Consider the following 10840-nt stretch of genomic DNA (forward strand, 5'->3'; position numbering starts at 1 on the left):
TGTTAGGGGTGGGTTCTTTACCCAGAGAGTGGTGTGGGCATGGAATGCGCTGCCTGTGGGAGTGGTAGAGTCAGAATCTTTGGTGACCTTTAAGCGGCAATTGGATAGGTACATGGATGGGTGCTTAAGCTAGGACAAATGTTCGGCACAACATTGTGGACCGAAGGGCCTGTATTGTTCTATGTTCACTGTCCACCACATCTCCAATTTTCATTTCACCTGCAAACGTACTAGATATACCTCCTATCTTCACATCCAAATTATTTATATAAATGATGAAAAGCAGTGGACCCAGCATCGAACCTAGTGACACTCTACTGGTCACAGGCCTCCAGTCTGAAAAGCAACCCTCCACCACCATTCTCTGTCTTCTACCTTCAAGCCAGTTCTGTATCCGAATGGCTAGTTCTCCATGTGATCTAACATTGTTAACCAGCCTATCATGAGTAACCTTGCAGAACTCCTTACTGAAGTCTATTTAGGTCACATCCATAAAACCATAAGACATAGGAGCAGAAATTAAGACATTTGGCCCATCGAGATCATGGCTAATAGCCTTTTGAACCCCATTTTCCTGCTTTCTTCCCATAATCTTTGATCTCATTGGCAATCAAGAACTTATCTATCGCTGTTTCAAATATAGTCAATGTCCTGGCCTCCACCACTCTCTGCCGAAAGAAGTTTCTCCTTATCTCCATTCTAAAAGGTCTTCCCTTTACTCGAAGGCTGTGCCCTCGAGTCCTCATCGCACCTGCCAATGGAAACATCTTTCCAACGTCCACTGCATCCAAGTTGTTCAATGCTCAAAGTTTCAATCAGATCCCCCTTCATCTTTCTAAATTCCATTGAGTATAGTGCCAGAGTCCGCATGCGTTCCTCATATGTTAAGCTTTTCACTCCTGGGATCATTTTTGTGAACCTGCTCCAGGGTCAATACATGCTTCCTGAGGTATAGGGCCCAAAATTGCTCACAATACTCGTAAATGTAGTCTGACTCGAACCTTTTAAAGCCTCAGAAGTACATCCCCTGCATTTATATTCTAGTCCTCTCGAGATGAATGACGACATTGCATTTGCCTTCCGAACTACCAACTCAACCTGCAAGTTTGCCTTAAGGGAATCCTGGACTAGGACTCCCAAGTTCTTTTAGCACTTGAGATTTCTGAATTTTCTTCCCATTTAGAAAATAGTCCATGCCTCTATTCTTCCCACCAAAATGTATGACTTCATACTTTCCATGTTGCATTTCATCTGCCATTGCTTTGCCCACTCTCCTAACCTGTCCAAATTTTTCTGCAGCCTCCCCAATATGACCTGCCCCTCCAACTATCTGTGTGTCATCTGCAAACTTTGCCAGGATGTCCTCAGTTCCTTCATCCAGACCATTAATGTATAAAGTGAAAAGTTGTAGTCCCAACACCAACCCTTGTGAAACACCACTAGTTACTGACTTCCATCCTGAGACGGACCCTTTTATCCCTATTCTCTGCTTTGTGCCAGACAGCCAATCTTCTATCCAAGCTAGTACCTGGCCTCTAACACCATGGGCCCTTCTCTTACTCAGTAGCCTCCTGTGCAGCACCTTATTAAAGGCCTTCAGGAAGTCCAGATAAATAACGTCCATTAGCTTTCCTTGGTCTAACCTGCTTGTTACCTCCACAAAGAATTCTAACAGATTTGTCAGGCATGACCTCCCCTTAATGAGACCTATTTTACCATCCATTTCCAAGTATTCAGAATCTCAACCTTCACAATGGACTTCAAAATCTTACCAATGACTGAGGTCAGGCTAATCGGCCTATAATTTCCCATTTTTTTGTCTTGATCCCTTCTTAAACAAGGGTTAAATCAGTGATTTTGAAGTCCTCTGGGACCCTCCCTGACTCCAGTGATACCTGAAAGATCTTACTAAAGCCTCCACTATCTCTTCAGCTATCTCCTTCAGAACTCTCGGTGTAGCCTGTTTGGTCCAGTCAATTTATCCACTTGCCTTAGCAATCTAGCACCTTCCCCTTAGTGATGGTCACTATACTCACCTCTGCCACCTGAATCTCTTAAATTTTGGGGATATTACTTATGTCTTCCACTGTGAAGGCTGACAAAGTACATATTCAGTTCCTCAGCCATGTCTTTACTCCCCATTATTACTAATCCAGCATCATTTTCCAGTGGCCCAATGTCTACTTTTGCCTCTCTTTTGCCCACAGCTCCGTCCTCACCAATCCACAGCGGTACTTCCTCAAAAAAACTCAATCAAATTAGTGAGACACAATTTGCCACAAACAAAGCCATGTTGACTATTCCTAATTAGTCCTTGCCTTTCTAAATACTCAGGATTCCCTCCAACAACTTGCCCACCACTGATGTTAGGCTCACCGGTCTATAGTTCCCTGGCTTTTCCTTATCACTTTTTTAAAAATAGTGGCACCACGTTAGCCAGCCTTCAGTCTTCTGGCACTTCACCTGTGATTATCGATGATACAAGTATGTTGGCAAAGGGCCAGCAATCGCTTCCCTAGCTTCCCACGGAATTCCGGGGTACACCTGATCAGGTCCCGGGGATTTATCCAACTTTGTGTGTTTCGAGATGTCCAGCAACACCTCGAAGGTAATATCAACATTTTTAAAGATGTCACAATGTATTTACTCAAGTTTTATATCTTCTAAATCCTTCTCCCCAGTAAACACTGATGCAAAGTACTCATTTCGTATCTCCCCCATCCACACACAGGCTGCCTTGCTGATCCTTGAAGGATCCTATTCTCTCCCTAGTTACCCTTTTGTCCTTAATGTATTTATAAAGTCTCTTTGGATTTTCCTTTTTTGCCAAAGCTATCTCATGTCCCATTTTTGCCCTCCTGATTCCTCTCTTAAGTATACTCCTACAGCCTTTCTAGTCTTCTAGGCATTTACTCGATCTCTGCTGTCTACACCTGACATAGGCTTCCTTCTTTATCTTGACCGAAACCCTCAATTTCTCTAGTTACTCAGCATTCCCTACACCTACCAGCCTTGCCCTTCACCCTAACAGGAACATGCTGTGCCTGGACTCTTATTATCTCATTTTTGAAGTCTTCCCATTATCCGGTTGTCCCTTCACCTGTGAATATCTGCCAACTACCCACGCCCCGCCCTCACATGAACTTTTGAAAATTCTTGCCTAATATTGTCAAAATTGGCCTTCCTCCAATTTGTTCCTGACTGTTTGCTCCTTTTCCCAACTGTACCAGTCTCAGACTGATCTCTTTTGTCACTATTTCCCCAGCCCCCTTTACTACTCTAAATCCTCCTGGGCAGCTCTAGCAAATCTCCCTGCCAGTATATTAGTCCTATTCCAAATCAGGTGCAATCTTCCAATGATCCAAAAATGTGAATCCTTCTCCCCTGCACCAGCTCCTCAACCACGCATACATCTGCTCTATCCTCCTATTCCTACCCTCACTCGCTTGTGGCAGTGGGAGTAATCCAGTTATTACTATCCTCAAGGACCTCCTTTCTCCTACATTGCCTAACTTCCTATATTCTCTCCACAGAATCTCATCCCTTTCTCCACCTATGTCATTAGTTCCAATGTGTATAATAACTTCTGCTGGTCCTTCTCCCCTTTGCGAATGTTCTGCACCATCTCAAAGATATCCTAGATCCTGTCACCAGGGCCACAACATACCATTCCGATGCCTCATTATCGTCCGCAGAAATATCTATCTGTGCTTCTGACTACAATCCCCTATCACAATTAATCGTTTGAAGCCTGACATACCTGCTGTTACATTAGAGCCTGTCTCGGTACTAGAAACCTAGCTGCTAGTTCGATGTTCCCCTGAGAGTCCATCACTCCCTACATTTTCCAAAACAGCGTATTTGTTTGAGATGAGGATAGCCATATGACACTCCTGCATGATCTGACTCTTTCTCCTACCTTTCCTGGATGTAACCCATCTACCTGACTTGTATCTTTAGTTTATCTTTGGTCATCCATCACATCCCCTGGTTCCTGTAAATTCCCTATTGCCTCTAACTGCCACTCCAATCAATCCATGCGTTCTGATAAGTTTCGCAGCTAAACGCACTTCATGCAGACATTATCAGTAACATGGAAACTTTCCCAAATCTCCCACATCCAACAGGAAGAACACATCACTCTACCAAAGACCATTTTTGAACCTGAACAATATACAGACCCAGAAAATAGCAGTCTTACTGCCTGAAAAAAAGCTAACATAGTACCTATGTTTTATATTTTTAAAGTTTAATCAAGAGACAGATCTCAACAAAACATGTAATAAAGAAAGAACCCACTCTACTTGTAGATTTACAAAAAAAAGACACTTGAGAAAGCCACTTAGCTCCTCCTTTTCTGTGAGCTCCAATACACAGGTTTCTCTAAAGTCAGCTATGAATTTCATTGTTTGTTAATTTTTCTTAGACAAACTCTGATGTCCAGAGATACTTGAAACCAAACAGCAAAACAGCAGCCATGCAGATTCACTGCTGGGTCAGATAGCAGTGTAGTTTATTTCTCCATTTGATTCACTTCCTGTGGTCACTGCCTTTGTTCGTCTTCCTCCTTTTCAAAGTGCTGTTGATCTTTTTTCCCCCTGAAGTTCCAAAACAATGCAACAGCTTATAAAAGTAATTACTGCTCCTAGAATTCGAGGAAATCAAAAAAGGAGCAGCATTTACAGCCACACTGCCCATTTTGTTCTGTATTTTATGTAAAAATTGAAGAATGTTATAATGTTATAACATTGATCAATTTCAAAGTGTTTTGTGTTCAGCAGGTCTGACCTTTTTTTTTAACTGGATACTGCTTTCAATAGGGAAACAGAGCATGCACAGAATTAATGACAGTGCATTATCGAAGAGAATTGCTCTGATGATTTTACTGGTCTAAGAATTAGCATGGATTTTTATGGCATCTATATGTACATAAAATACATGCTGGGAAAGCACAGGTACATCAAATAATGTTTTCCTCAGCAGAAATTTCTGATCTCCCCCTCATAGAAAACTTCCGTATTTTGTCTTTTGTATCATCTGACACAGAATCCCTAGATTCCCTACAGTGTGGAAACAGGCCCTTCAGTCCAAGAAGTCCACACTGACCCTCCAAACAGTAACCCATCCAGATCCATTCCCCCTACCCTATATTGACCCCTGACTAATGCACCTAACCTACACATCCCTGAACACTATGAGCAGTTTACCATGGCCAATTCACCTAATCTGCACATTTTTGGACTGTGGGAAGAAACTGGAACACCCAGAGGAAACCCACACAGACACGGAGAGAACATGCAAACTTCACACATACAGTCACTTGAGGCTGAAATCAAACCCAGGTCCCTGGCGCTGTGAGGTGGCAGTGCTAATCACTGAGCCACAGTGCTGCCCTCCTGTATTTACCCTCGACTACACATCCCTGAACACAATGGGCAATTTAGCATTGCCAATTCACCTAACCTGCACATTTTTGGATTGTGGGATGAAACCGGAGCACCCGGAATACCTTGTTAATTGTAAGGTTATGATGCGTTGTTTTGAACTCCCCAACAATGGAAATGGCTTCTTTTTATCTTCCTATCTGTTTTTTTTAAAACTTTTTGATCATGTACGCCATTGGTGTTTGTGGGAATTTATTGTGAAGAACTTGGCTGCGAAGTCAGCACAACAGCAGTGACTACAACTCAAAAATATTAAATTGGCTACAAAATAGGTTGGAGCATACTGAAGTCCTGGCTTCTATACAAACACTTCTTTTGAAATAAAAGGAATCCTGCTCATCTTTATTTAAAACTTATGTTATAGAATGTACTGCATGCTTCACAGAATCATCATCAGACAAGGATTGAACGCAAATTTAAAGAAATGTTGCAGACTAAGGGGTTAAATGTAACAATAATCAATTTAGAGCTCAAGATCATTTTCATAAGGAGCTATGTCACGATGACATCAGATCACATGGGATTGAGACCTGATGAAAGAAGGCAACCGTGAAGCCCTTCTCTACAATGTTTACATACATAATTTCTAGGAGAAAATAAGGACTGCAGATGCTGGAGATCAGAGCTGAAAAATGTGTTGCTGGAAAAGCACAGCAGGTCAGGCAGCATCCAAGGAGCAGGAGAATCGACGTTTCGGGCATAAGCCCTTCTTCAGGAATGAGGAAGGTGTACCAAGCAGGCTAAGATAAAAGGTAGGGAGGAGGGACTTGGGAGAGGGGCACTGGGAATGCGATAGGTAGAAGGAGGTTAAGGTGAGGGTGATAGGCCAGAGAGGGGGTGGGGGCGGAGAGGTCGGGAAGAAGATTGCAGGCAAGGAGGTGGTGCTGAGTCCGAGGGTTAGGACTGACACAAGGTAGGGGAGGGGAAATGAGGAAATGAGGAAGCTGGAGAAATCTACATTCATCCCTTGTGGTTGGAGGGTTCCTAGGCGGAAGATGAGGCGGTCTTCCTCCAGGCATCCTGTTGCCATGGTCTGGCGATGGAGGAGGCCAAGGACCTGCATGTCCTTGGCAGAGTGGGAGGGGGAGTTAAAGTGTTCAGCTACGGTTGGGTTGGTTGGTGCGGGTGTCCCAGAGGTGTTCTCTGAAACGTTCCGCAAATAGGCGGGCTGTCTCCCCAATGTAGAGGAGGCCACATCGGGTGCAGCGGATGCAGTAAATGATGTGTGTGGAGGTGCAGGTGAATTTGTGACGGATATGGAAGGATCCCTTGGGGCCTTGGAGGAAAGTGAGGGGAGAGGTGTGGGCGCAAGTTTTGCATTTCTTGCGGTTGCAGGGGTAGGTGCCGGGAGTGGAGGTTGGGTTGGTGGGGGATGTGAACCTGACAAGGGAGTTGCGGAGGGAGTGGTCTTTCCGGAATGCTCTTAGGGGAGGAGAGGGAAATATATCCTTGGTGGTGGGGTCTGTTTGGAGGTGGCGGAAATGACGGCGGATGATACGATGTATCTGGAGGTTGGTGGGGTGGTAGGTGAGGACCAGTGGGGTTCTGTCCTAGTGGCGATTGGAGGGGCGGGGTTCATGGGCGGAGGAGTGGGAAGTGGAGGAGATGCGGTGGAGCGCATCGTCAACCACGTCTGAGGGGAAATTGCGGTCTTTGAAGAAGGCGGCCATCTGGGTTGTTCGGTATTGGAATTGGTCCTCCTGGGAGCAGATGTGGCGGAGGCGAAGGAACTGGGAATATGGGATGGCGTTTTTACATAATGTCTAGGCAATAAATGTTAACAATTTCCACTAGCTTTGTGTTCACTGGTTATATATCCTAACCCAAGTTCCCAATTAAAGTCCTACAAGCATCAGAATAAGTGAATACGTGTCTGAAAAGCTAACTCAAAGGAGAGAGTGCAGTGACAAGGTTTCGGGATGGAATTTAAAAACTTGGGAACTAGATATCTGAAAGCACTGCCAGCATAAAAGCAAAATGCTGGAGGTCTGAAATATAAACAGAAACTGCTGGGAAACTCACCACGTCTGGCAGAATCTGCAGAGACAGAAACAAAGCTCAAGTGTGGTAGAACTCTTCTTTGGACCCTTCTGAGTTCTAAATTTCATACTGGATTCAAAACATTATGTTCGCCTCACCGCCTGACCTCCTGCATTTCTCCAACATGTTCTGTTTCTCTGCCACTAATAATTAATTACACCAGTTCAGGGTGCACAAGAAGTCAAAGCCAAAGGAGTGCAGGGATTGTAGATGATGGTATTTTTGGAAGAATTAAAGAAGTAGAGAAGTGATCATAGAATCAGTGTAGAAACCGGTCATTTGATCCAACAAGTCCATACTAACCCTCCAAAATGTAACCCACCCAGACCTATTCCCCTACCTTAGTAATCCACATTTCCCCGGACCGATGCATCTAACCTACGCATGCCTCAACATGATGGGCAATTTAGCTTGGCCAATTCATGGAAGGATTTGAAAACAATTATGAGAACTTGTGAATATGGAACAGTTACAGGACCAGAAGCTAATTTAGATCAGTGTGTATTTGGATGATGGGTGAACAAGGCTTGTTATGAGTTATTACACAGAAAGTCCAGTTTTAGATTATGTCAAATTTATGAAGGATGCAATGTAAGAATCTAGCAAGGAGAGCACAAGAGATTATTCAAGTATAGAGGGAATGAAGGCAAGGCATGAATTAAGGTTTCAAAGGAGCTGAGACAGCTGTGGAGATAAACAACATTATGCAGTTAGTCTTGAAGACAGAGCATTATGGGTTTGGAAATCAGTTTTTGTTCTTACCTCATACGCACTGGTGATATTGAGTCTGTAGAATATAGGCAGGAAGAGTTCAGCAGTGATGGTGATCACGATGGCATATGTTAAGCAGAAAATCAAGAACATGGCCCCAAACCGGTAAACCTCTGCTGGTGTCCCAATTACAGTAATTGCAGACATAAAGCTGGATGCAAGGGACAGAGCCACAGGCAATGCCCTCAGCTCTCTGTTGCCCAGCAGAAACTGGACATTGCTTTGCTGGCCTCTAGCTTTAAAAGCCTGATATATTCCAATGAGTGCAGAAACTATCAGCATTAACACAAACACTACATAATCCCACACAGTGAACTCACCCACACCAGTTTTAGGAGTAGACATTTTCAAACAGATTCAAAGTGGGAGTTGTGCACTTCAGAGAAATGGAAGGCGTTTGAATAAAAAGTTTAAAAGTAAACTTTCAGAAAGTTTTACTTCTCAACATAAGTTGACAGTACGAAATTTAACTTCTGAAAAAAATCAAGAAAATGCCAAGTGAAATTTGCTAAACTGTTTTTGCATTTCATTAAAGTGATAAATGATGAAGGGAACTATAAGATATGATTTTGGTAGCAATCACAGGTAAATGTAAGCTGTAGCTAGAGCAAAGAGAAACAGAAAACTCATGGCACACATTGGTTCTTGGCCTCTCAAACAGCACAGCTGAAAAAAATCTTTGCACAGCACCTAACAGATTGAATGACAAGTCACCTTACCTCCCTATTCACAAAGAAACTACTGACTTATTATTGATTAACTCATTTCAAATGAAGCTTCTGAACTCCCAACTTGAAAAGCCAGCATTGGCTATGTTCGACAATATTTATATTTAAAAGTGAAGTGCAGCCTATTGTTTGTATCAATATGTTTTGCATTTGAATATTTGGATCTGGAATCATAACAAAAGATGTGCTGGCCTTCTCCCTCACATCTTGTCTTCTGTTAACACACTCCTTAGTTGTGTGTCCTTTGAAACTTTACAGCCTCACAGATGAGGCTTCTGTGAGTGAGTGGCTATTTTTCAGCCCTCTCCTCCTCTTCTGGAGGTGGTAGAATTCCCGTTTGTTCGAGATGTCAACCCACTGATGCCAGTTACCATCCCACCCCTACAGCCTCATCGTCTAACTCCGCACAGACCACCTACTGGGGACAGAATTGAATATTCTCTGGCGAGAGTTGAACTGGGCCGGTGTGGAGGGGGGAGACTGGGGACAATTGTGTGATCAGGTGCGATGTGGGGTGGGGTCGAGGTCCCGCCTATTCTCGCTTCTCTCTAATTAATTACAGGCTGGGAAACCATTAACGGCCTTCATTCTGCCGCGACTAGGATCCAGTTGGAATTGGGCGGAGGGAGGAGTTGGCGCCAGGGGATCCTGTCAGGTTTGTTGCCGCCTTCCTCAGGGGGAAATCCAGTCAAGGCGCTGCCGGAAGTTGTCCCCTGTGTTGTCCGGGCGGTGCCCTGTCCCCCCGGGATTACTGTCCCCCTGCCTCCTTCATTGTCCGTGCACTCCTGGTGCCATGACAACCCAATCTGGGCAGTGACCATCAGTAACCAGCCGCAGCTCCTGACCTGCCGTATCCGCCATTACAGTTGTTGCTGTGTTTGGAGATTTCTTCCATTTGGAAGCGGGTCAGTGGAGATTTCCTGCAGATGCATTATATTTCCCCCAGATGGGGTTCATTTCTGTTCTGTATTATAAAGTTCCAAAGCAAAAAGAGGACTATCCTCCTGACAGGTGCATGTCAGTCTTTATCCTTGTGTTTTACTTAAACAATTGGTCAATGTGAAGGCGAAGTCAAGGATTTTCTTCAGACTTATCTTCAAACTATTCTTATCCCAGTTGTTTTATTTTTAGTTAATTCAATGCTGAACCAGCATTTATTGCATATCCCGAGGAGTCCACACACTATCACTAGACAATTCAGATCCCAATCTGAAATCTGGTTTGTTATTGTTTTGGTTTTAACAAGGTCCATCTTTCACGGAAACATAAACATGCAATGTTACGGATTTGGTTTTAAAACTTAAAAGAGTTTGAAACACGTAGTAGAGTAGAATCCAGTTTATCCCAAAACAATGCCATATGGTACACAGCAGTGAAAAATGTGTTCTCTGTCACCTGCTTAATTTAACGGTGGCATCAACATCCAGTCTGGATAATCTGACAGACTCTAACTGAACCCTTCAAATACACGAGCTAAGGTTTTGCACTAAAACTTCTGGTTTGGCATTATGACTAAGTTCCTCATTCTAAAGCAAAATGGTTTGTTAATAAATCTAACTCTTCTCCATTTCTCAGGGAGCAATTGGTTTAAACATCCATTTTCATTCAAGACTTCTGCACAACTGCCCCAACTAAAATGAAAATAATTATTTTCCAACCTGTGGATGTTTGCCCTAATCAAAAAAAATTCCAACCTCCAAAACTAGAGGGTATTACACCAATGTTTACCTTGTTCGCTCATAAATTCTTCTTGTGCACATCAAAAACCATTAGTCCTGGAAAGTTATCTCTCAAACTATGTGAAAATAAATCACCATGGCTACAGAAAAATGGACAAGATAATTGTTAAACCACATC

At 43.4% G+C, this 10840-nt stretch overlaps 1 protein-coding gene across 2 annotated transcripts in view; it reads right to left on the reverse strand.

Moving 5' to 3' along the window:
* The window catches only part of LOC122563315 (sodium-coupled monocarboxylate transporter 1-like), a 107805-nt gene extending 97813 nt beyond the window's left edge, over positions 1–9992 (reverse strand). For both annotated transcript variants that reach the window (XM_043717035.1, XM_043717034.1), the window contains exon 1: positions 8247–9992. In XM_043717035.1, coding sequence (XP_043572970.1) covers positions 8247–8600 — 354 coding nt within the window. In that variant the 5' untranslated portion in view covers positions 8601–9992. The remainder of the gene's footprint in view (positions 1–8246) is intronic.
* Positions 9993–10840: the final 848 nt, after the last annotated feature.

This window comes from Chiloscyllium plagiosum, chromosome 26, assembly GCF_004010195.1.
Source record: "Chiloscyllium plagiosum isolate BGI_BamShark_2017 chromosome 26, ASM401019v2, whole genome shotgun sequence".
Classification (NCBI taxonomy): domain Eukaryota; kingdom Metazoa; phylum Chordata; class Chondrichthyes; order Orectolobiformes; family Hemiscylliidae; genus Chiloscyllium; species Chiloscyllium plagiosum.